The 26,801-nt window shown below is 39.3% G+C and overlaps 2 protein-coding genes across 2 annotated transcripts in view; both read left to right on the forward strand.

Annotated features, from left to right (window-relative positions):
- Nucleotides 1–145: 145 nt before the first annotated feature.
- Nucleotides 146–19,461, forward strand: dhx9 (DEAH (Asp-Glu-Ala-His) box helicase 9). Its single transcript, XM_065276630.1, is given in 28 exon segments — nt 146–261; nt 507–627; nt 727–867; nt 958–1,090; nt 1,172–1,302; nt 1,386–1,534; nt 3,936–3,982; nt 4,127–4,263; nt 4,347–4,436; nt 4,526–4,687; nt 4,770–4,847; nt 5,293–5,484; nt 5,578–5,719; nt 10,830–10,912; nt 10,992–11,148; nt 11,239–11,342; nt 12,135–12,348; nt 12,449–12,543; nt 12,619–12,692; nt 12,768–12,920; nt 12,997–13,157; nt 14,106–14,244; nt 14,426–14,587; nt 17,705–17,832; nt 17,927–18,156; nt 18,236–18,351; nt 18,541–18,741; nt 18,865–19,461. Coding segments are annotated over 27 exon segments (3,843 nt in total). The 5' UTR covers nt 146–261; nt 507–516; the 3' UTR covers nt 19,178–19,461.
- A 5,751-nt stretch (nt 19,462–25,212) lies between these two features.
- lamc1 (laminin, gamma 1) overlaps nt 25,213–26,801 on the forward strand; it is a 77,405-nt gene continuing 75,816 nt past the window's right edge. The window contains exon 1 of the mRNA XM_065276631.2: nt 25,213–25,918. Coding sequence (XP_065132703.1) covers nt 25,543–25,918 — 376 coding nt within the window. The 5' untranslated portion in view covers nt 25,213–25,542. The remainder of the gene's footprint in view (nt 25,919–26,801) is intronic.

Raw genomic sequence — 26,801 nt, forward strand, 5'->3', positions numbered from 1 at the left:
AAAATTGAATTGAATTTATTAGGATGAGTGGATTAAAAATATAAAATATAGTTAAATCTCTTTACACTCCATCACAGTAGGTGGCGGCGGTATGCACCTATGAAGTTGGTTCGCAACCCGCCATAAAATCAAAAGAAGAAGGAGGGTTTGCCTTCCGGTTCTGTACTGCGCATGCGCACTTCTATGGTGGCCTTCTCTGTCTGTACCATACGCATTTTTCTAAACAACCTAAGTGCAATAGCAGAAAAGGCTCGTTGCCAGGTATGTTGTAAACAACTAATAGTTTGGTATTTAATAGTTCGTTTACTAGTCAGTAATTTTTATATTGTGAAGCGGATATGACCGTAAGTCCGGTCGGTTATTTGGCTAACGTTAGCTAGCGTTAGCCCATTGATTGTGCCGCATTACCTGCGAACAAAACTAGCTGCTGAACAGTGTTATCTTCGGTTACTGTTAAGTTTTTATGAATGAATTTTAATCGTAACATCGACATATTTTTCTTGCAGGCCTTCAACCATGGCGGACATTAAAAACTTCCTATATGTTTTTTGTGGGAAAAAGAAGATAACGCCTAACTATGACATCCGAGCAGCTGGAAATAAAAACAGACAGAAATTCACGTGTGAGGTGAGAAAATAGTCGACCATTTCGTCAATTTATATGCAAGTTTAGCTCCGAGTGTATGTAAATACTGTGCTGAATGTAAACCATCTGCTTTGTCTAAAGGTGCGTGTTGAGGGTTACAATTACATCGGCATGGGAAACTCCACCAACAAGAAGGATGCTCAGACCAATGCTGCCCGAGATTTTGTGAATTATCTTGTCAGGACAAAAGAGATCAATGCTTGTGATGTACCTGCTTTAGGGGTCCGTACAACCTCAATGTTCATAAAAAAAAATGATACCATATTTATTATGTGATATAGCTAACACTTCATCTGGATGTTTTCTGTTCAGGTCAGCATGCCTGATGGAGGAAATGGGGGTGATGGAGGTGAAGGAGGAAGTGGGTTTGGAAATCTTCCATCCAATTGTCCACTGCCACCACATCTGGCTGTGAAGTCTGAAATTGGGGAAACAAAAGGACAAGGTACAATACTTAAGTTATACAATTTAACATAGATTAACTAGGATGATCAGTTCTAATGCAGATGTCCTTCCTGTTTTTCAGAGTCTGAATGTTCTGCACCTGTCCCTGGGATCACAGGTTTGGGTTACTCTGGCATGAACAATGCCCAATGGGAGCGAGGAGCCAATCTCCAAGACTATTACTCCAGAAAAGAGGAACAGGATGCAAAAGCGGTGGGTTTGCAACCTGATCATCATCATCATCATCGTATGGTTCTGTATCTTGTAACTTATTCTTGTTTGCATTTTCATTTAAGACCTATGAATCTGAAGAGGTTGATCTGAATGCTGGCCTGCATGGGAACTGGACTCTGGATAACGCAAAGGCCCGTCTGAACCAGTTCTTTCAAAAAGAGAAAAACCAAACAGACTACAAGTATAGCCAAGTGGGACCGGATCACAACAGGTCAGGGTGGCTCCATCAAATATATCTATTTACTACAACATTTGAGTTTTAACCATTTTACTTTCATTTTGTTTATTTCACCCATTTAAGAAATGTACAGGTGTATATTTATAGATTTTGAGGGTTTGTTTTTCTGCTAGACTGAAGCAATTCAAGAGAACTCCTTGATGTGCATTTAACCTCCAGGAGATCTCGAAGAACTTAAAGAGAAAGCAAACTCTTGGAAGTTCCCTTAAGATTTTTAATGCCATATGTGAATCTTACAAAACTTGTCAAGAATATATCCAGATCTTTTTAAGCCCCAAAACGAAATGAATTAATAATAGTAATGTGAACGAAAACTATATTTTAGGTCTGTTTTAACTCTTCATTGTCATAGCACAAGAAAAGAGACATGCGTTTTTTTTTTAATATTTTTTACTTGTATGATTGGTGAAATGTGATCTGGACATGTTTGTTTTGAGATTCACAAATTGAATACATCCAATCTAGAAAGCGGACAATAGAGATGCCAGAAATCACAACCTTACATAGGGACAAACATGTGACATGACTTAGGCTGCACTAAGAGGTCACATGGTGAAGTCTGTGATTGGTTGAATGTTGGGGCGGGAGAGAAATATTAATGTCTGGTTGTGATTTCTGGTGTCGCTCGTCCAGTAGGGGTTGAGGCCTCCATGACCTAGAGAGGAAATGACTGCCTGTTTTGAAGTCTGGCAGAAAAACAAACCTGTTGGGGTAATCCTGTAAACTCCTCTGGCTGTTAGTCTGAGCACTTGTGCTCTTCCACTAAGAGGTCAGTTTGTATATTGTCCTTTTGTACGTTTTCATGTTATGTTAACCATTAGCTGCGTTTCTATTACCCTTCAAATTGCGCAATGACGCGTTTCCATTGGCCTTATTTTCACATATTCGCAATTTCGCAAAAATTCCCATTTACACACTCGAGCTGTTTTTTCTGGCAATTCGGAAGAGGTGTATTTCGCAAAACTGCAATGGAAAAGTTTATTCGCATTTCCAGGTCACCTGATGTAAGTAAGTCACATAATCATTATTTAAAGATGATGAGGTATGTACTAAAACCTCCCTGAAACATCTGGGATGCTCCCAAGTATAACAGACTTCTGTTAGGATTTTTTGGGCTGATACCAATTCAAACAGACAACTTCTGGCCGATACCGATATTAAACACTTGTATGCAATACTATACAGTTGGTCTATTAGCTAGTTTATTTATGCATCAAATTATTTTTAACTGAACATGGATTGGATCTAATTAACATTCAACTGACCGACATAATAAGAGAGGTACAAATTAAGCTAAAACAAATATAATAAGACAACATGACAACCTTCAAACGTGGTTTTTGCTATTCAGCATTTATTTTATTAACGACATTTACTAATTTTTTACATATAATGGATTTCTTTATGCGGTTAATTAATAAACAATCGGTAGCTGCCTTTCTCGTGCTATTGCCGATATGCCGATGGTTTCAAATTCATCAAAAATCGGCTGATAAATATCGGCGGCCGATACATCGGTGCATCACTACTTGCAAATAATGTTTGGATTACACTCCTACATCTCTTTTGATTTAAAATAATGTACTATTACCTCCAAGAAACGCCTATATGTTGCTGCTCCTAAGTATAAAGGACTTTCCTTGGCTTTAATGTTTGGATAATACTTTTATGTCTCCTTGGGTTAAAAATAAACCTGGATTCACACCAAACGCGGCAAAAATGCGCTATTCGCACATAGTTGGATGCTTGAACATTTTGAGTTTACTCGCTTCATTCGGGCGTGAAATTTTAGTCATTCAAGACATTAACACGCAAATGCGCGTCATAAGAGGGGCTTTTGCAACTCCGCTTGCTTCCTGTAATCACGTCACTATTAGAGCAAGGTCCTGATTGGTTAACGTGGTGCGAATTTCCGCCAACGTTCAGATTTTGACGTTTCCCGCGTCAAATCGCTTCATTCCCACGTCAGTCGCGTGAACGTGGCAGATTCGCGTCTAAGGTGCTAAACGCCTCATTCGCCACGAGATCTCCAGACGCGCATAAACGCGTCTTTACATTGCATTAACATTTGAACTAACTCGCGCTTGACGCCTTTACCGCATCTGGTGTGAACACAGCATAATGCCTAGTGTGGTTGATGTGAAATTGGTAAACCTACCAACATCAGTCGACATGATGAATTATGACGTGGAGAATAAACAACATTTCAGTCGCATATCATCGGTTACTGGGAACGCTGTCATTTGGCGATAGTTTTTTGTCGACATTTAGTAAATAATCTTATAGTTTTGTGCAAATCTGTAATGGAAACGCAGCTATTGTTAGGCTAATCCCATGTTTGGACATTTTGATTTTATATCTTACTCTGTTTTAGGAGTTTTATTGCCGAGATGACACTCTTTGTAAGGCAACTCGGTAGAAGTAAGTATCAATTTGAAGCTTTCTGCATATGACATGATCGAGGACACTGCTATACTGAATAATTAAAGTGATCAGACACCAAACAATCCAAGTGTGTCTGTCATTGATTAATGTGTTCTTGCTAATGCCATCCGTCTTATCTAGAGATTTTTGCTCGTGAACACGGCTCAACTAAGAAGCTGGCTGCCCAGTCCTGTGCGTTGTCTCTGGTCCGTCAGCTTTACCATCTAGGGGTCATCGAAGCCTACACAGGGCAGACCAAGAAGAAAGACGGAGAAACTGTAATTACATCACCCCTAATCCAACCAGATTTTAGACCTGTGTGGTTACCGACTCAACAAACTGTCTGGTGTTTCTATTACAGTTGGACGTATATGAAGTAAATCTTAGCGACGATCTACCAAATCAAGTAATGAGCATCGTGCAGGAACTTGGGCTCCAGATCCCTCCACCCGTAAGTGTTGGCCTGCCTATTTTTTTTTTGTATTATAGAGTAAAGATGTGGTACGTTAAAAAACCTTGTGTGTTTGTGTTCTGCTTTAGCCTCAGGATCCCAACAGTCCTGTGTCTCTGGTTCAAGGGAAGTTGGCTCAGTTTGAACCTTCACAAAGGCAGAGCACTGCAGGAGTGGTGCCGTGGTCTCCTCCACAGGTCAACTGGAACCCCTGGACCAGTAGCAACATCGATGAAGGACCACTGGCCTTTGTGAGTCTGCAGTCATGCAATGAGCATTTTTTTTATTTCTTAAGTTTTCGTGGCGTTTAAACTGTGTTTATCCGGTTTCCAGTGCACCCCAGAACAGATCAACATGGACCTGCTGAGCGAGCTCAACTATCAACTGGAGCAGGACAGGAATCTGCAAGTGGTGAGCTAAAACATACCCTCAAACGTGTACATCACTTAAGGTCCTTAATCCACATCATCCTGAAACACCTTTACTTAAAAGCATTTTTTAGATCAAGTTCAACATGGGCTTAATTGATGCCTACAGCCCAAAGTATAGCCTCTTTTTTTTACGTGAACGCACCCTCACGGCCTTGCAAAGTATAGTTTATTTGACTTGTACTTGTACACAGATGTTCAACGCATGTGACAAATGCAATGCATTTGCATTAAATAATTATTCTGTAAGTGCATGCGTGTCCTACAAAAATCCGGTGGTGCACGTACAGTACACACCCACTCCACTTTTCACAAAAATTGTGTCACGTATACGCGTAAAATAATACTTCGGCCTTAAGGGAAGATTTTATAGCATAATTAAAAAAATTATAAATGATAACTCCTTAAAACAACTGTTTCTTTGATAGACTCTAGCAGAAAGAAATCAGCTGCCTGTAAAGAACTTTGAGAAAGAAATCATGGGCGCTATTCACAATAACTCTGTGGTCATCATCCGAGGAGCCACTGGCTGTGGAAAAACCACCCAAATCCCTCAATACATACTGGATGAGTTCGTAAAGGGAGGCAAGGCATCTGAATGCAACATCATTGTTACTCAGGTGAGAAGAATTGTTGCAATGGGGATTATTTGTTTTGTCTGCCACCGTAAGGAGATTTGTATCGTGACTAATCTCCATTGCTCATCCTGTTAGCCAAGGAGGATCAGTGCTGTGTCGGTGTCGGAACGTGTGGCCTTCGAAAGAGGAGAAGAGGTGGGGAAAAGCTGCGGCTACAGCGTGCGTTTCGAGTCGGCACTACCCAGACCTCACGCCAGCATCCTTTTCTGTACAGTCGGTACGTGCCACTTATTCTCTTATTGCACTATAACGCACTGAAGAAATAGACTTTGTCAGACACACTCATTTTTCAGTCCCACTCTTACATAGCTTTGATCCTGATGGAATTGTGCAGTATAACAACTGTTAAGTTTAAGACATTAAAATGTGTTTATGTATATTATAGCTCCATGCTAAATATTGTTTATTATTTCACATAACCTTTTACCGAAGCTAAAATGGGACTTTTATTATGAAGCCAGGGCGGAAAAGCCGGTTGTTGTTTTTGAGCTCGTGTTGGAGCGGATGTTATCGGAGGATAAATAAAGACAAAACGTTATAAATACTGAAGTATATTTTGTGTCTAACATTGGTAGCAGAGGATGGTTAGCAACTATAGAGTACCGCCAACCTTTGATGAAGGAAAATCCTATGAAAGTTGGAAGAATGAAGTCGCGATTTGGACCAGAGTTACAGAACTCGAAAAGAAAAAACAGGCGCTCGCTGTGGCTTTGGCGCTGTCGGGAAGAGCGAGAGAAACGGCGATGGAAATACCGGTAGACGATCTGAATGAGGACACTGGCATGAACACTTTACTTACGAAACTCGATGACTTGTTTCTCAAAGAAGAAAAGGACCAAGTTTACGAGGCGTACTCGAGCTTTGACCGGATTATCAAAGATAGCAGTGTTTCCATGACAGACTATATCATTGATTTTGAACAGCGGTACTCGCGGATGCGTAAATATAAGATGGAGCTTCCCGATGCAGTATTAGCATTCAAACTGCTGGACACTGCGTGCTTAGACGTAAAAGATCGACAGTTGGCACTGACAGCATGTACAGATTTGAATTTTGCGTCAATGAAGTCAGCACTGAAGAGGATTTTTGGAGGAAAGTCTGCTTCTACAGTGGGGATTAATCAGGAAACAGCATATGTAACAGAACAAAGGCGACAAAGGAGCAAGCCATGGTCGCAAAATGTTCAGCAAAAGACACCACTGCCTGGCACTAACCCCCTGGACAGGTATGGACGCAGATCAAAATGTGCTGTCTGTCAAAGCACTTTCCACTGGGCCAAAGACTGTCCACACAGAGGTGAGCAAGTCAAACTTACTGAAGATTGTGAAACAAATGATATGGAGGAGTGCAACATTACTCTGTATACAAAAGAGTCACCCACTGAAGCAGAAATATTTATGACAGAGTGTTTCGGCTCAGCAATAATAGACACTGCATGCACACGGACTGTGTGTGGACAGGAATGGATAAATAGCTACATTGCTGAACTAAGCCAAAATGAGATAAAAGACCTGAGGAAAACAGAAACTCACAGTCACAGACCCTTTAAGTTTGGTGATGGAAAAGTGGTCTATTCCAACAGAAAGTTAAAAATTCCTGCAAAGATTGGAAAAACTAGGTGTCATATTGAAACTGAAGTCGTGCCAGCGAACATTCCATTACTCTTGAGCAAGGCATCCATGAAAAGAGCAGGGACAGTGCTAGATATGGAAAATGACAGTGCGGTGATGTTCAGTCAACCTGTAAAACTAGACTTTACAAGCTCTGGTCATTACTGTGTCAACATTATGGACAATGAAAAGAAAAACATTCAAAGTGATGACTGTGTCTTGGTAGTTGATGAAGATGTCACTCTTACGGAACAAAAGAATGCGGATGCACAAAGTCAGTGTGACGAGGAAATACTGACAATTTCAGACAAAATGAGCTCAGCAGAAAAACACAAAATCCTGATGAAGCTTCACAGACAATTTGGTCATGCTTCTGTTGACAGACTGCAAAGACTTCTTACTAACTCTGGAAATAAAGATACAGAATGTAGTTTCATTCTGGAGAAAATTGTGAGTGAATGTGAAACATGTCAAAAATACAGTAAGACCAAACCAAAGCCTGCTGTTGGCCTACCACTGGCATCTCAGTACAATGAAACTGTTGCAGTAGATCTACATGAACTTAAACCAGGTATGTGGTATCTCCATATTATTGACCAGTTCACAAGGTTTAGTGCAGGCAGCATACTGACCACTAAGAAGTCCTCTGAAATAGTGAAACACTTTGTCCATGTCTGGATAAGTGTCCATGGTCCACCTCAGAAACTGTTTAGCGACAATGGGGGAGAATTTAATAATGATGAGGTTAGAGACATGGCAGAAAATTTCAATATAGAAATAAAGACAACAGCAGCATACAGCCCGTGGAGCAATGGACTTATAGAGCGACACAACCAAACACTTACAGAGATCATAATGAAAGTGAAGTCAAGTAACGGCTGTGACTGGGACACTGCATTGGACTGGGCACTTATGGCAAAGAACACCATGCAAAATGTCCATGGCTATAGTCCTCATCAGTTGGTGTTTGGACAGAATCCCAACCTGCCCTCCGTGTTAACCGACAAGCCCCCAGCTTTAGAGGGCACAACGAAAAGTGAGTGGGTGGCAAAACACATTTCTGCATTACATGCATCGAGAAAGGCATTCACAGAAGCAGAATGCTCGGAAAGAATACGGAGAGCACTACGTAAACAACTGCGTCAGACAGATGAGGTATATGAAAGAGGTGACAAAGTGTACTACAAAAGAGTTGACTGTCAAGAGTGGAAAGGACCAGGAGTTGTCATTGGCAAGGACGGTGCAGTGGTGTTTGTCAGACATGGAGGAACCTGCATTAGGGTACACTACCTCAGACTAAGAAAAGTAAACACAGACAGCGGAGATCAACATGTCACTAGGGATGATGCTGAAATTGACACAAACAATATGCAAAGACAGGAGATGACAGGATCTGCTGTCAACAACACAGAGGGAACAGAAACTGTACCTGAAATACAGCAGAGTTCAATACAAACTGAGGACACAGGAGCATCAACTTTAGATCTGAATGTAGCAGCACAACACACTAGTGACGACATAGTGGCACAAAGTGATACGGAGCAGGGAACTGATGTTCGTTTAAAAACAGGGCAAGTTCTAAAATACAAAGACGGAGACAGTGGGGCTTTGCACACAGCAAAAGTACTAGGGCGTGCAGGCAAAGCCACAGGCAAATACAAAAACTGGTACAACCTTCTGCTCATTGAACCAACTAATGTTGCAGGCAGTAAAGATTCAGTTGATGTATCATGTTTAGACGGTCTTCAAATTGAGCCCGCTGTTACTGATGTTAGTGCCACAAATGTCAGTGAGGATGTCTTGGTAACAAAAGATCTATCCTTTGACCTAGCCAAACAAGAAGAGATGAAGAGCTGGAGAGATAACAGTGTGTTTGAGGAAGTTCAGGATGAGGGACAAAAGTGCATCTCTACCAGATGGGTGTGCACTCTCAAAGAAACACTAACTGGAATAGTACCGAAAGCACGATTGGTGGCCAGAGGTTTTGAGGAGTTAAATGTGTCAGAGCTACAAAAAGATTCTCCCACATGTGCTTCTGAGTCTCTTCGACTGCTGGTTGCAGTTATTTGTCAAAAACAGTGGACACTTCATTCTATGGACATAAAATCAGCATTTCTGCAGGGAATAGAACTGTCACGTGACATCTACATCAGGCCTCCACCTGAGGCTATCTGTGAGGGAATATTATGGAAGCTAAAAAAGTGTGTATATGGTCTGGCAGACGCTTCATTGTACTGGTACAATAAAGTAAAAGACATAGTGCTGAAAGCAGGAGGAAAAATGTCCAAGGTCGATCCAGCTGTTTTTTATTGGCTAGATCAGGACTGTATTGTAACTGGGGTGCTTGCCTGTCATGTGGATGACTTCTTATGGGGGGGTACACAAAGTTTCTCCACCACCGTAGTACCACATCTAAGATCTGTTTTTCAAGTTGGACGTGAGGAACATGATCACTTTTGTTATGTGGGAATAGATTTTGTGACTGTTGACAGAAAAGTACAAATACACCAGGAAAGCTACATTCAACACATGCAACCCATTCATATGGATCCTTCACGAGCTGTGGAACAGGACTCACCTCTCTGTGAGGAGGAAAAGGATCAGCTCAGGTCCAAAATAGGTCAAATTCTTTGGGTGGCAAGACAGAGCAGGCCAGATGTCATATTTGATGCTAGCAATTTGACATCAAACATAAAAAATGCAACTGTGCAGACAATCCATGAAGCAAACCGAATAGTGTGCAAACTTAAGTCCAAGAAGGTAATTCTAAACTTCCAACACTTGGGCAGAGACAGTGCCCTTAAGATGATTGTGTTCAGCGACGCTTCGTTTGGAAATCTTTCAGATGGAGGCACCCAAGGAGGGCACCTGATTCTTTTAATGGGAGAGAACGGAAAATTCTCACCTCTTTCTTGGCAATCAAAGAGAGTCAAGAGGGTTGTGCGGAGCACACTTGCGGGTGAAACATTGGCAATGTCTGATGGAATTGACAATTCTATTTTTCTGTCCATACTGTTCTCAGAACTAACTACTGGTAATGCTGAACATGCTCCACCAATAATATGTGTCACTGACAATCATTCGCTTGCTGATGCAATTAAGTCCACAAAGTCAGTCTCAGAGAAAAGACTCCGCCTGGAGATAAGTAGTATCAAAGAACTTGTCCAAACAAAGAGAGTTGAGCGAGTACTGTGGTACAACACAAAAGAACAACTTGCAGACTGCCTTACCAAAAAAGGGGCATCAGCTTGTCAGTTACTCAAGGCACTGAGTGAAGGACAGTGGAAACTGAATTAAATCAAAGTCTGTCTTTGAGTTAAACTTGAGAGCTTGTTAAAATATACTAGGTCGTATTTTTTTTTGTTCAAGAATGTTGTTGTTCAGTATGACCTGTTAGTATGTTTAATTGAAAGTTATTTATTTCATTATACATTTTTTTTTTTAAAGAGTGGGAGTTTGTTAAGTTTAAGACATTAAAATGTGTTTATGTATATTATAGCTCCATGCTAAATATTGTTTATTATTTCACATAACCTTTTACCGAAGCTAAAATGGGACTTTTATTATGAAGCCAGGGCGGAAAAGCCGGTTGTTGTTTTTGAGCTCGTGTTGGAGCGGATGTTATCGGAGGATAAATAAAGACAAAACGTTATAAATACTGAAGTATATTTTGTGTCTAACAACAACTATTCTCAAAATATTCTCTGTTCATCACAGGAGTGTTGCTGAGAAAGTTGGAAGCTGGTATCCGTGGCATCAGTCATGTGATTGTGGATGAAATCCATGAAAGAGACCTAAATGTAAGTCTAATGTTCACAATAAATATACGGATGTGCTATCAATGGCAAGCTTATGGCTTTTATTTGCTATTCTCTCCAGTCTGATTTCCTGCTGGTGGTGTTGAGAGATGTGGTCCAGGCCTACCCTGACGTGCGCATCATCCTTATGTCTGCCACCATTGACACTAGCATGTTTAAGGAATATTTCTTCAACTGTCCCGTCATTGAGGTGCATGGACGTGCACATCCTGTACAAGGTGAGAAACGCTGATTTTACAGTGCACTGTATGATACTGGACGGTACATTGTAGATTCTTTCAACAACAAGATACATTTGTATTTTTCAGAGTATTTTCTGGAAGACTGCATTCAGATGACCCAGTTTGTACCACCACCGATGGATAGGAAAAGAAAAGATAAAGATGAAGAGGGAGCAGGAGGAGATGAAGAAGTATTTGCTGATCTCTTCTAAAATATATTGGCCTGCCTTCACAGACAAGGCTTAGCTAAAGCCAGGGCTAGGCCTAAAATTTTCCAGCTCCCCTAGAGTTAAACATTTGATTCTTACCGTTTTGGAATCAATTCTGCTGATCTCCGGGTCTGGCGCTAGCACTTTTAGCATAGCTTAGCATAATCCATTGAATCTGATTAGACCATTAGCATCGTGCTATTTTCTGTCGGTCTTAGTACATGATGCAACTACAGAAGTGTCAAGTTCTAAATAGAAAAAATATTGAAACTCTTTAGCACGATGCTAATGGTCTAATCAGATTCAATGGATTATGCTAAGCTATGCTAAAAGTGCTACTGCCGGTCCCGGAGATCAGCTGAATTGATTCCAAAACAGTAAAAATCTAATGTAAAACTCTAGGGGAGCTGGAAAATGAGCCTATTTTCAAAAAAGTGGATTGTCCCTTTTAAGCATTTTTTTTTTATAAACATGCCTTAAAAAAAGAGGTTACTGGTGTGTATCTTCAGACAAATCAATGGCACTGGCATATTTTAAGATCTGTCAGTGCAAGTTATTTCAGTTGAGGCAGCTTGTTTTTATAACCTAGGACTATCCCTAAAGCTTATCTGTGAAACCGGGGGATTATATATTATTTTTAGGCTTTTGTATTTGTGATGTATTATTCAAGAGTCCAGTCCCAACAGGAAATATATAATCCCTTGATAGAAAACTGCTGTCATGACATCTCACAAAGTCTTGAACTTTAAAGTGATGGTTTTGCAATTTCTCCAGGTCAACTGTAATGTTATTTGTGGACCCGAGTATAGCCCAGAAACCAAGCGTGCCATGTCCCAGCTAAATGAGAAGGAAACTCCCTTTGAGCTGATCGAGGCGTTGCTGAAGTACATTGAAACGCTGAAAGTACCCGGGGCTGTGCTGGTCTTCCTGCCAGGCTGGAATCTCATCTATTCAATGCAGAAACATCTGGAGATGAGCCCACACTTCGGTCCGTAACTCCGCTTGTACTTGAGTTTGATACATATGTTTTGACCAGCCCACGCTTCACTTACTCTTCATCATAGTAATTCATGTTGTGTGTCTTTCAGGCGGTCCGCAATACAGAATCCTGCCACTTCATTCTCAAATCCCCAGAGAGGAACAAAGGAGAGTCTTTGAGCCCACACCTGATGGTGTGACTAAGGTCTGCAGGATATATTCATATTATGTTTGATGGTTTTTTTAAATGCTTATGCCTAATTTTACCATCGACTTGCAGGTCATTTTGTCCACCAACATTGCAGAGACCAGCATTACCATCAACGATGTGGTCTTCGTCCTTGACTCCTGCAAGTAAGTGATTTATTTAACTTTAGGAGGTTTTTAAGTGTTTTAAAATGATTTAATGAAACTGAATGTGTCACACAGGCAAAAAGTGAAGTTGTTCACCTCTCATAACAACATGACAAACTATGCCACGGTATGGGCCTCCAAGACCAACCTCGAGCAGAGGAAGGGACGAGCCGGCCGAGTGAGACCCGGCTTCTGTTTCCACCTGTGCAGCAGAGCTCGTTTCGAAAAGTACGCTTTTATTTGTACCATTTTTATTTGAGTGTTACCGTAGCAGAAATTAGTATACGAGTGCATTGACTTGCAGGCTGGAGACCCACATGACTCCAGAAATCTTCCGCACGCCGCTACATGAGGTTGCCCTAAGCATTAAGCTGCTGAGACTGGGAGCCATCGGGCACTTCCTCTCCAAAGCCATTGAGCCTCCTCCATTGGATGCTGTAATTGAAGCAGAACATACGCTTAGAGGTACAGCTTCTGTCGTAGGATGTTTTAACCAAATTACAGTTTACAGTTGTGCTTTTTAATATGTAATAAACATGGGGTGTTTATTGCCCTCCAGAGCTGGATGCTTTAGACCAGGGGTTCTCAAAGTCCGGACTCCGGTCCGGATCCGGACCCGACGGGAACTTGATCCGGACCTGCGTCCATTTCATATTACAAGTGCATTAATTTCTATGTGATTGATTAAATGTGTGCATTTGCTAGTTTACAAATGCACATTAAACGTTTAAACTATTCGTTTAGTTTTTTTTTCTTTTTAGATTTAAGAGAATCACACCCAGATATTATGCACAGCTACTTCATGTACTACGGCTTTTGATCAGTAAGTCCTTATCAATCTGAAATCACTGTTGGTTTGATTCATTTAAAACATGCATTTAAAAAGGCAACACTCGTCAAACATAATCTTATACATATTCTTTATTATCATGAAAATACCTGAAAAGGATTGAAGAACAGCAATATAAATATATCCTTAAGACATTTCCTTGAGCTGCGTGTGTCTAGTTCTTCGTCTGCAGTGCATATTAAGTTTCTGCCCGAGAGCGCCCCCTGGCTTTTGGATGTAGCGGCATTTTACCGTAATTCATTGAGAAGCATAGCAAGAATCATAAGCCAATTTATAGGCGCACCCCTAATTTAGGTCAGTGTCTCTGCCTACCAACCACACTTTTTTTGCCATGGTTTATGCATCTGATGGAGAACAAACTGTGCCATTTCTCTAGTTAAGTTGCTCTGTATTTTGCACCTGGTTACTTTTGGCATATTTCTTGTGTTTATGTTTAAAAAAATTTTTTTACTTTAAATGCAAAATACACTTATTTTTTTCCCAAACTATTTGTGTTGATTTGTTATATAAACAAATGATTTACATAAAGTTTTTCTGGACCTATGAAAATTATGAGAATTCAGATTTGGACCTTTGAATGTAAACGTTGAGAACCCCTGCTTTAGACAGTAATGATGAGCTGACTCCACTGGGACGCATCTTAGCCAAGCTGCCCATTGAACCTCGTCTGGGAAAGATGATGATTATGGGATGCATCTTTAAGTAAGAGTTTATTTATCCTACCTAAGCTGTTTATGAAACAAGTGCATGTTTATAAAAACGAGACCCCTGCGACCATTATTACTGTAATGTAATCTAATAAAATCTATTTTTGTTTACTTTTATATTGCTGTGTTTTTGCATATTTAACATATTTTATTTACTGTATACTGTATTCGTATAGTGTTGGAGATGCAGCGTGCACTATCTCTGCAGCATCTTGTTTCCCTGAGCCTTTCATCAGCGAGGGAAAGCGTCTCGGCTACGTCCATAGGAACTTTGCTGGCACACGTTTCTCTGATCACGTGGCCTTACTTTCTGTTTTCCAGGCCTGGGATGAAGTCAGGTGAGTTAGGAGATCACCTTACTACATTTAGATCACTTGGCTGTTTACACCTGTTAGTAAGATGCCAGGGCTTGCAAAATCGTTAGCCCGACATCTTGGGCTATTGTGCTTTGCAGTTTGGCTTTCAAAATTAGGGATGCACCGAAATGAAAATTTTTGGCCGAAACCGAAAAAAGTAAACCAAGGCTGAAAACCGAAACACAAAATAAATTATTACGCCAATTATTAGTACAATTGCATTCATGGCTATCACTGTGTACTAACTTTACTAGGGGTGTGTGACGGATCAATAAACTCACAGTTCGGATCACATTACAGTTTTTGAGGCACAGATCAGATCATTTTTCGGATCAGCAAAAAGCGGGTGGGAAAAATCTAATAAACAATAAAGAAATTGCAAACATTTGTAAAAAAAAAACAAAGTTGTGCATTAACTCTTTCACCGCCAGCGTTTTTCAAAAAAGTTGCCAGCCAGCGCCAGCGTTTTTCATGATTTTCACCAAAGTTTAATGCCTTCCAGAAAATGTTCTTCTTTAAATATATAAACATACAATATACCAAATGAAAGAACAGACCCTCTGCTTTCAAACAAAAAAAACCGTTTCATCCTACCTTTAGTGGTTCTTTTGTAATCAGCTTTTGAATATGGGCAGGTTTCTGCAAAAACACCACATTTTGAGCAAAAAGCAGAGATAATTCCATTTTTGTGACGGACTTTTCATAGAGATCCCATTCAGAGCGATCTTTAAAACAGACACGGACATGCAGCCGCTTGCCATAGGGCAATACTTCCGGGTTTAAGAAGTTGTGGAAGGGCGCCACCTGGTGGATAATAGCGGTATTGCGGAAAGACGGAAAATCTTGTCATTGACGGGAAAGCGTTTTCTCTTAATTGACGAGATATCTCGTCAATGGCGGTGAAAGAGTTAATAAGGTCTGAAATTAGCATTAGGTACAGAAATCAAATTTAAATGAATTATAACACAATAAATTAAATATTATTATTTTTAGAGCTATTTGTCTCTTTGTCATTAGTTGTTTGATTAACATTAATGACACAGACTTAAGTAGGTTAATCTTTTAGACTGGTTTCTGACTGTAATCTATACATACACTTAAAACATAAACGAATGTTTTTTATTACAGATTAGGATGGGTTATTGTGGTGTATGAAATTCAGGTATCGGGTATATAAATTGCGTTTAAGCGCGCACTCGAGTTTTACGCTCACTTTCGCGCGAAGCCGCAGTACAGGAAGCAATTGGTTAGGGATGTGATGATTAATCGTGCAAATACGCGTTTTCTCAATGAATGAATTTGAATGCATTACGGTGAAATGCCGCCACATTTAAAAGCCAGAGGGCGCTCTTGTGTAGAAAGCCATTTGTGCCACAGAAGTAGTAGCATTACAAACGCTATTCCAGAAAATGTCTACAGGAATATTTATATCGCTGTTCTTCAGTTGTTTCAGGTAATTTCATGATAATTAAGAATATTCTGAATGATTGTGTTTGACGAGTGTTGCTTTTTTAAATTCACTTAATTTAAATCCATAGTGATTTTAGATTGATAAAGACTTCCTACTGATCACAGAGCCATAGTACACGCACAAGCTGTGTATGAAACACAGAATCGGAGCCTTGCGATTCAGAATTGATTTCAGGCAGGTCTTTTTAATAGGGAACGCGATATATCGTCACAGCCCTCCAATTCGTACTGATTTGTCTTAGAATTTTTGTGCAAAATCCTCCAACTTCGTCCTGTCAGTCATAACTATCCTCACGTAAAAAAAATTTCATTTCGCAGCGACCTTCAAAGTGTTATAGATTGTACGGGCAGTGAAGAGAATCAATAAAAATGCTACAGTATTTGTGACTCTGTGCAGAATCGCTCTTACCGTGGGTTCACATCAGCAGTGTTTGAGACGTCAAATTCGCGTATACCGTGTCTAGTTTGCCGCTTGAACATTTTGAGTTTACTCGCTTCATTCGTGCGGGAATTTCTTGTCATTGAGACATTCACGCGGAAATTCACGTCATGGGAGGGGCTTCTGTGCCTCCGCTCGCTTTCTGTAATCACATCACTACTAGAGCAAGCTCCTGATTGGTTAACGCGGTGCGTTTTTCTGCCAAAGTTCAAATTTTTTAACTCACGCATTTCCCGCTGCAATGCTCAATTTGCGCCATTTGCGTGAACTAGACGAAATCCTGTCTACCGCGCAACGCTAAACGCCTCATTCGAGCCGCGTCAACGCGTCTTTACATTGACTTAACATTGAAATCACTCGCATTGACGCCTCGTCTGCGGCTGGTCTGAACGCAGCATTAAAGCGACAGTATCCCCTATTTTCTGATTGAAAAAATTATCCAATCTGTAACTGGATGATCCAAACTGTAAGTTTTGTGACCCATGAGATGGTGAGTATATCTGGTGTGGAGATGAACAAGAACAGTTGGTTTGCAAGGAAATCCAGTTTTTTGTTTGTTAAAAAACAACAGCAACAAAACGACAACAAGAATAGCCCTATTGGCTTTGTATTGGCAAAATTTGGCCCGTGTTGAAAACGAATTAAGGAACCCTGTGGTATGCCCACAAAGTCAAGTGGCATTTTCTTACCTGTGACTTCAGTTAATATTTCAGATTTAGAATTTGAAGTTTATAGACATTTCACTTCAGTTGTACTGATGTAATTTTATGTGTTATTTGTGTTTTATTAGAGTTTTTGTCTCAATATTCTACATTAAAAGTAATGTCTTTTTTATTTGGGCTACTTGCATTCATTTTGGGCTACCAAAAACTGAAGAGTGCCTGCCTGAAGGGCTACCAGGGATTTTGAAATTTTGCGAGCCCTGGATGCGTTTTGGTCCGCTAAACAAAGGTGTAAACAGGGTATAGCATGTTTACTATCAAAACAAGCCGTGACTCTTACATAATATTAAGTTGCATCAATTTAAACCTGTCAGTTCTCCCCCGCTCATGTTTAAACGAAAGCAGAGGCTCTCGCCCACGGACCACCCCCTCAACGTAATCACGACAGAAGCGGCCGAAAGTGGACATAATTGCTAGTTTTGATTATTTTGGTTTCTTGGAGCAAATCTGTTATTATGTTGTATTCAGGATGGGAGGTGAGGACGCAGAGATCCGGTTTTGCGAACACAAGAGGCTCAACATGCCCACTTTGAGAATGACCTGGGAGGCTAAAGTCCAGCTGAAAGAGATCCTTGTTAACGTGGGCTTCCCTGAAGGTTGAACAGTGCTTCTAGAAACACTTCATTGTGCAATGAGTTAATTCTGGAGTTGATGCTAAATTTCTGTTGATTTTTATCTTTTTCCATTTAGAGTGCCTCATGAATCAATTGTTCAATACTGTGGGACCAGACAATAATTTGGATGTGGTGATCTCTCTGCTGACATTTGGCTCTTACCCCAACGTGTGTTATCACAAAGAGAAAAGGAAGATCTTGACCACAGAGGGACGAAATGCTCTTATACACAAATCCTCTGTCAACTGTCCCTTCACCACCCAAGATATGCAATACCCATCTCCCTTTTTTGTCTTCGGGGAAAAGGTTGGTTTAAAAATCGCACTCAAGGTTTGAAATAGAAGCGTATTTTATATTTTACTCACTTTAATTTTCATCACTGCAGATCCGAACCCGAGCTATCTCTGCCAAATCCATGACTCTCGTCAGCCCTCTTCAGCTTATTCTGCTTGGCTCAAAAAAGATCACATCCAATGGAGAAATCGTTGAACTTGATGAGTGGTACGTGTTTTAAAAGTTGAACCACAAAGTGCTCCCAATATTACTTTCTATTGAAGAGATACATTTTGCCCAAGGCCACTTGCAGGTGTGCTGGAATCAGTTTGTGTTAACAGCCCTGATCCTAAAAAAAACTATTTTAAAGGAATTGCATGGGAAGTGCTTCAAAGAAAATTCCTTCTTTTTGTGTAGGATCAAATTGCGGATTCCCCATGATGTAGCTGGTGGTGTGGCGGCCATGAGGGCGGCTTTTGAAGCCCTGGTGGTCGAAGTGACCAAAGATCCGGAATACATCAGAAATATGGATCCGATGAACGAACGTTTGCTTAATGTCATGCGGCTTGTATCTAGACCCTCTTCAGCGGGTATGAACCTCATGGCCACTAACAAACGGTAAGAACACCAAACTCATTTGTTTTATTTCTGTGACCTTTTGGTATAAAGAACTGCTGGTGTAAAGAATGTTTTACATACTATATGTATAACTGTGTTGATGTCCCTCTTCGTGTTTTACAGCTTTGGAGATGGTCCACGACCACCCAAGATGGCTCGTACTGACTTTGGAGGAGGAGGTGGAGGCTTTGGGGGACGTGGAGGAGGATACGGAGGAGGTGGTGGTGGTGGATACCGAGGTGGTGGATACAGAGGAGGAGGCGGTGGTGGATACAGAGGGGGTGGAGGCTACCAGGGTGGTGGAGGTGGTTACAGAGGGTCAGGAGGGTATCGTGGTGGGGGTGGTTACAGGGGAGGTGGAGGGTATAGAGGAGGAGGAGGAGGTGGTGGTGGTGGTTTCCGAGGTGGCTGGGGAGGAAACAGAGGTGGGAATTAAAGGATGTCCAAGCATGGATGTAACTTGCTCTATAAAAATAAGAAATATTCACAAAAGTTATCCAGTTGACTGTTCTAGTGGGAGCTAACAGATATCTTTAGTTGTTGTTGTTTTTTTCTTTTTACTGTTTATGCGGTTAAACATGACTAAAGAGCTAATTTGTGAGAAACAACATTTTACCCGTTTTATTGTTTCTGTGTTTGTTTGTTTGTTTGTTTCTTTGAAGCAAAGCTTGTTAAATGTACGTGATGATTCCAAATAAAAAAAATGTAATTATGCCTCTACTACCTTGCTTTTATTCATCCATTCACATGCTGTTGGACTCTAAATTCAGCTATATGTTAGTTTGGCAGTGTTGTCAGAGTATTAAACCCTAACCTAAAAAATGCACTTTTAAATGTGTTTCTATCAGAAAATAAGTCGCCATTGTGTGTGTGCAGAAAGATCCTTTTATTATACAAATCCATCTATTTTCTTTGTATAATCTCCTTTAAACCGCAACAGTCACACAAAACAGGCTCCTGAGGATCTCCTAGCAATGTGATGTCACATTGATAACACCCCAACCATAACCGCTCAAAGACTCCACCTTATGATCCCGTAGTTCAACTCGTAGTTAAGTCTAAAGTACATGTGTAAGCGCTCCACCCACTACTTGCATACCAGAAGGGGAACAGAAGCTTTCTTTGCATTTAAAGAGAAACACACAAAAACAGTGTTTTCATTGCAGCCACAAATGGCCATGTTCAACATTGTATAATAGTGTTGTAGTTCTTGAGACCAGTCTCAAGACCACTTTTTAAAGGTCTTGGTCTCGTCTTGGAATCGACCACATTTTTACTCTGTCTCGTCTCGGTCTCAGACAAAGAGGTCTCGGAATTTTACTTCAAGACCGGTCAAGTCCACAACTGATGGCACATTATGAATTTCTTTTTTATCATTCATTTTATGCAGTTTATTCAGGTTTGGCATATGATGTTAGCATTGTTTAAGCATTGTTCAGGTTTCTCCCAATGGCAATTTTTCTAATTTTATTACTAAAAACAACTGCATTGTGTAAAGTGGATGGCAAGCCATGGTAATACAGTTCAGATTAAATGGTTAGGTTGATTTCAGCTCTTAAGTGTTTGTTCACTTTAATTTGCCTATAGACAAAGATAAATTCCCACATATCTGCAATGCCTTTGATTATTTGATCAACTTCTCTGATAGCACACACGCACGCACGCACGTACACAAACAGACAAGAAGTGCCTAATCATTTGCATATTACACATTTTATCATAAGTGTTTTAATGCAGTGACTTGCACTGGTCTTGGTCTCGGTCTGTCTTGGTCTCGACCCTTTAAAGTCTTGGTCTTGTCTCGGTCTCGGCCTGTCTTGGTCAAGACTTGGTCTCGGTTTAGGTGGTCTTGACTACAACACTATCGTATAATGAAAGATCTGTGGTGTATTTTGAGATGAAACTTAACGGACACATTCTGGGGACACCAAAGACTATTTTTATATTGATGACAACACCTAGGTTAGCTGCTCTTTAAGATGTCCTAAATCTTTGGTGTCCCCAGAGCAAGTTCTAGCTCAAAATACCATGTATGCCATTTTTGGGTGTGTTTTCTTTCAAATAAAAAAAGTGTTTGATCTCTGCACTAAATGGCAGTGCCGTAGTTGGATAGTACAGATTAAGGGGTGGTATTATCCCCTTCTGATATCACAAGGGGAGCCAAATTTCAATAACCTATTTTTTCACATTCTTGCAGAGAATGGTTTACCAAAACAAGGTTACTGGGTTGATCTTTTTTACATTTTCAAGGTTGATAGAAGCACTGTGGACCCAGTATAGCCCTTAAACATGGAAAAAGTCAGATTTTCATGATATGTGGATGTGTAAGTCAGCAGTATACAGACCAAATAGTTCACCCCAAAATAAACATTAGCCCATCTTATACTCACCCCTAAAGCCATCCAATGTGTATATGACTTTATTATTTCAGTCAAACATTTATATCAAATAATACTCTGGCACTTTTCAGATTATAACGTAAGGTTGTGGATAGTGCTCCACTTTTAAAGCTCTAAAAAGCACATCAATCCATTAAAAACCTAATTCATACAGTTATTACATATCTACTGAGGTAAAGCGATGGATTTTTATGAAGAAAAATTTATATTTGAAAAATTAGCTACTGCTAGACTAGTGAGAGAGGTGAGGTCAGGCGAAAGGCTGTTAAAAATATCCATCGCTTTACCTTTAAAGAAATTTAATAAACATATGGATTCGTTTTTGATGGATGAATGCGCTTTTCGGATCTTTTAAAATGAGAAAAGAGACAGTATATACACTGCAAAAAATGACTTTCTTACTTAGTATTTTTGTCTTGTTGTTAGTAGAAATATTTAAAAATTCTTAAATGAAGATGCTTTTTCTCGATGAGCAAAATGACGAAAAATATACAATTTAAGTAAATTTAAACTTAAAACAAGCAAAAATATCTGCCAATGGGGTGAGAAAAAAATCTAAAAATAAGTTTTCTTTTTTTCTTAAACACTTAATTTAAGCAAAATTTTCTCACCCCATTGGCAGATAATTTGGCTTGTTTTAAGCACAAATTCACTTACATTTCATAGTTTTTGTCTAAAAACTAGACTTATTTTCTTAGGTCATTTTGCTCATCAAGAAAATACATCTTGATTTAAGATTTTTTAGATATTTCTACTGAAAACAAGACAAAAATACTAAGTAAGAAAATCATTTTTTGCAGTGTTGGGGTGAAAGAAAGAAAGTCCCACCTGATGGCATTAAGGATGAGTAAAGTATGGGCTAAATTTCATTTTGAGGTGAACTATTCCTTTAAGTCATGTTTAACAAAAAAAAAAAAAACATTTTTACACGAAAAACAGTAAAACTGTATGGTTGCTTTAAAAAGGGTTTCTTGACCTAAGAGCAAAGGTGTTTGCTAATGATTGCCAATAGAGGGAGATGTAGGACCACAAAGAGGATATTTAGGTTTTATTTGGTTTTATAGCTCACAACTTTATACAGTTTCATATTTGCAAATATAACTCCATATACAAACTGCAGTTTCTTTGTTAGTTTAAATACAACAATCTTTAAGCATTCATATGCCTTTGCCTGCAAAATATCAGACATACAGTCTACATAGTTACAGTCCAGAGAATGCAGGAACTTTTATGGTTAAAACAAAATAGTTTAAGTCTCTAGGTCAGACATACCTCTCGTATCCAGGAGAGACTAACTCCCCTTTAAGAACAATTGCTGATGAATGTGTTCAAAGTTATAAAGGTAAAGTGAGACAATGCATTTCTTGGACATGCCTGAGCCTGAGGCAACAGGACACTTGTTTTTTGAGCGTTGAGAAATCATTTTTCATTTTGACACAGGAATAAATCTGTCATTTGGCTCGTGCTAGATGTAGTGAGACTGAGGTTAGCTGACTGATGGATAGACAGCAACTTAGTAGAATGCACAGGGTGAGAGGTTTTATGATATTACAAGAATGTTAAGATACGTAGACATCCTGTAACTTGCCTCTATGTACAATTAATATTTGGCCAAATATTTGAGATAAATATGAGCAGCTCTATTAAAATTTTACCCATCATATATCTCCACTGGTTACAATATGATTTCATGCAATTAAAGAAATGTTAATTAAACCAATTAATCGACACAGTTGGAAACTGATTAACTCTGGGATTTAACACCAAGGTTTCTTTGATCACCAGGGAATGCGTTTTGATTAAATCCTAACAGCATTATCCTAAGGAATGTTTCTTAACAGTGGAGCTGATGAATCTGCTGCTTGTTGACAATCTGAGATATTAATTAAGCTAATGATGATAATGAATAGTATCTTGTATAGTAGGTCTTATCTACATTTACATTCTTGCATTTGGCAGACACTTTCATCCAAAGTCACTTACAGCGCATTACAATGTATACATTTTTATCAGTATGTGTTCCTTGCGTTCAAACCCTCAACCTTTTGTGCTGCTAAATCAATGGCAATGCTTGCTATACCACTACTTTCATAGCTTAGAGGCCAGTATTACCTGTTATTTTTATTTATATCTAAATTTGTATTAAGTATATTTTTTTTTGATCACCATTTACTTATTATTATCGAATGTTGTGGGCAGTCAAATCCAGCTTTAGCGTATAATTACAGTGGTTTAAGTATAAATATGAATTTGAGGTATATGTAACAAACATGTTTTAACTGCATTAATGATTGTGTAAACACTGTTTGTTCTGTTATTGTATTGAGGTGGGACAATATTGGCACAAAAATAAAAATCTCTGGATATTATTAATATTCTTTGAAATATTATTAGAAGGGGAGAGTGGGGACTGTTTCAAACATGGCTTATTCAACCATAAGAAGAAAAATGCAACTAGTCTTTTGTCTATCATATGTGAATATGATTTAGAAGAAAAACCCTAGCCCCTTATTATTATTTTTATTATTTTTTTTTTATTATTATTATTATTTTGCATTTAATTATTATTTAATTTATATATATATATATAATTTTTGTGTATGTGTATTATTGTTGTATACATCTGCACCTGATTTGTACGTTTAATGTTAACCACTATTATTATTGCCTTATTGTTTGTACATGAATATTTGTTTAATAAAAAAAAAATGGCTTATTCAACCAATCAGCTTTGTGAGGGTTCAATAAGACCCTCCCCCCGCTCCAGGAAGAAATCAGCCACATGTGCCAATTCTTATCAACACAAAACACTTTTTAAGGTAAAAAAGTAATCTTTTTATGATCAGAGTTTTTGTCACACCGTCTGAACAGTTTGTACAAAGAATTGTAAAGTAATATATTATATATATATATAATATTAATCTGTGATTTCTTAACTTCTAATTGGTATCATGTGTCTAAGCTAGTCTGTCAAGCTAGCATAGCAAGTTTTATCATGGCTGTTAGTGTAGGGACAGTTGCAATAATGAACTTATTGTGCTGTGCACAAACAAAATAAAGGGCAAAGATTATGTTAAAGACTGATGGTATTACATTTTAATAAATGTTGCAAGTGTCCCCTATTGTGGGGTCAGTTGCAACATTTGACTTTGTCTATTCAAATATAAATTTTACATTTATTATCATATGTACACATGTTACAGCAGTGTGGTTGAGTAGCAGACAGGTGTGGGTTTATTGTATAAACATCTTGGCTTTCCAATGCAAACAGTCTATGAGAAAATTAAGGAAATTCAAAAAGTGTTACAACCGTCCTTACTCTCTCCCCTACTTTTTTTTTTAAATTAAATGCACATCTGAGAATATAAAATTCCCTTTCTTGTTTTCCAAAGCTTGCCTAAAAAGATGTCTGGTCCATCATTCCCCTCCTTAAATTTAATGGAGAGAAAGGGTGGGAGAACCATTCTATTAGTTACCTATTATCTTTGAAACAATGTTGGTAAAATATTAATAAACAGTCAATAAAACAGTCACTAAGCTATTTAAAGTTTTGGATACACCCTTGACTAGTAGAGTATATATAACCTTGCTCTTTGACCCCTCTGCTTACAGCAAGTATCTATCTTCCCTTGGTTATTCATAGCACAGGGGATTCATTTAAAAAGGATGTCTATTATAAGACAGGTAAATGTGAAGATACAGATCATAGAAAGTTTACATTAAATAAACTACAAGGTGTACTTAACTTTTAACATAGGCCTATAATTATACCAGCTAGCTATATGGAGTGATGTTACCCAGCTTTTACAAAATACTTTTTCAAACACATATTATCTGATGGCAAAATTAGTGTGTAAACACAGAAATCTGTTGATCTGTTTACGAATCGTCAACGCTCGATTCGCCTCGTTAAGAATCTGTTAAGTATGAAATTCGCCCCCCCGCTGGAGTTGACTAAAAAAGTGACCATTTGGGAAAATATCATACCACGCCCACACCAATCACGCCACGCCCCTCACGTCTCTCCGTCCATTCGTACTTGCCTTGTTTAGCGGCTCGGCGGTCCATCAAAGCATCCTTTAGGCGGAAGTAGACGCAGGGATTTTTTTTGGAAGTTCGTTGACTTGCGCACTAGCTCGCAGGGTGTAGTCGGATATAGTTCCTTTTCTCCCAAACTTTTTTCCTCATGGCGGTGCTTACAAAGCCCAAATAAACTGGACGTTTGCTCGAGAGAAGTTGAGACGGTCGCTTTCTCGGAGGTGAAGCGGTCGCCACTGTTTCCCGCATGGTTTTACTTATAAATCCGCACACAAGGTAGCTGGGCGAGTTACCGCAAAGTTTGCAAGGTTGCAAGGATTCAAGACAGCAAAGGTATTAAAAGTCGCGTAAACAGACGGACACAATGTCGCGCTCGGTACTTTTCCACTTTTTATTATTGACTTTTTGGGCAGCGGTCACTCACTCGGCCATGGATGAATGTGTAGATGGTGATAATGTGCCTCAGCGCTGCATGCCGGAGTTTGTTAACGCGGCTTTCAACATGACCGTAGTGTCCACCAACACTTGCGGCTCTCCGCCGGAAGAGTACTGCGTACAGACCGGGGTGACGGGGGTCACCAAATCATGCCACATCTGCGATGCCGGGGACCCGCGACAGCATCACAGCGCTGTGTATCTCACCGACTACAACAACCAAGCGGATACCACCTGGTGGCAAAGCCAGACAATGTTAGCGGGCATCCAGTACCCTCACGCCATCAATCTGACCCTGCATCTCGGTAAGACAGTTTGCGTTACCGCAAATACAGCTTGTGTTTGTGCACCGCGAGGGTTTATTGTGTAGTAAAATACACTTATGCACGCGCTTCATCACCACAGATAAAACATCCGCCACTTTAACCTTTCTCAAACTAAAAAAAACCCTCCAATAAATCAAATCACTTCGTCTTGCTAACTAGAGGCTCTGTTTGATAGCTCTAGGCGATAACTATTTACGTTCCTAATTGACATGGCTCAAAGTAACTTTACGTAAACTTTATTTCTACTAGTTAATTCTTGTAAATGTATTTATATATCACAATTTTATGCACATGATAGATGCTTTTATCTAAAGTAACTTACAGTACATTCATCTATACAGTACATATCTTGTGTTCCCTCTGGGATTCGAGCTAATGACCTTTGCGTTGCTAACGTAATGCATCCAATCGAACTACAGAAATTACGTAAATACAATCGTACGAAGTACGTTAAATGCGTTAATACGTTAAGGTACTCCTATAACTTTTCAAAGTGTTGTTAAGGTAAAACATTTATACACCAGATTTTGTATAAAAGCACGATGAATGTAGCCAAAGCACAAAAATTGTGTATCTAAAATGATAAAATAGTTCCATTTTAGATTATAATGCAGACCAAAGTAACCATCTGTTATATACATGAAGAAATCTCTGCTGGTTTCCTATGGCAGGCATTATGTGTTCATAGATGAATCATTGATTTTCTGCCAACCTAAGCAAAACAGTGGGAAAATAGCATTAACGCAACCAATTAGCAGTGTCCCAGCAAGCCATGACCTATGTGGGCTTTCAATGCAATGTGAAAGATTACACAACTCATTACCAATCACTATAACCAAACGAAATTAATAAGCACGTCCTT

The sequence above is a fragment of the Paramisgurnus dabryanus genome, chromosome 6 (assembly GCF_030506205.2).
Source record: "Paramisgurnus dabryanus chromosome 6, PD_genome_1.1, whole genome shotgun sequence".
NCBI classification, from domain to species: Eukaryota; Metazoa; Chordata; class Actinopteri; order Cypriniformes; family Cobitidae; genus Paramisgurnus; species Paramisgurnus dabryanus.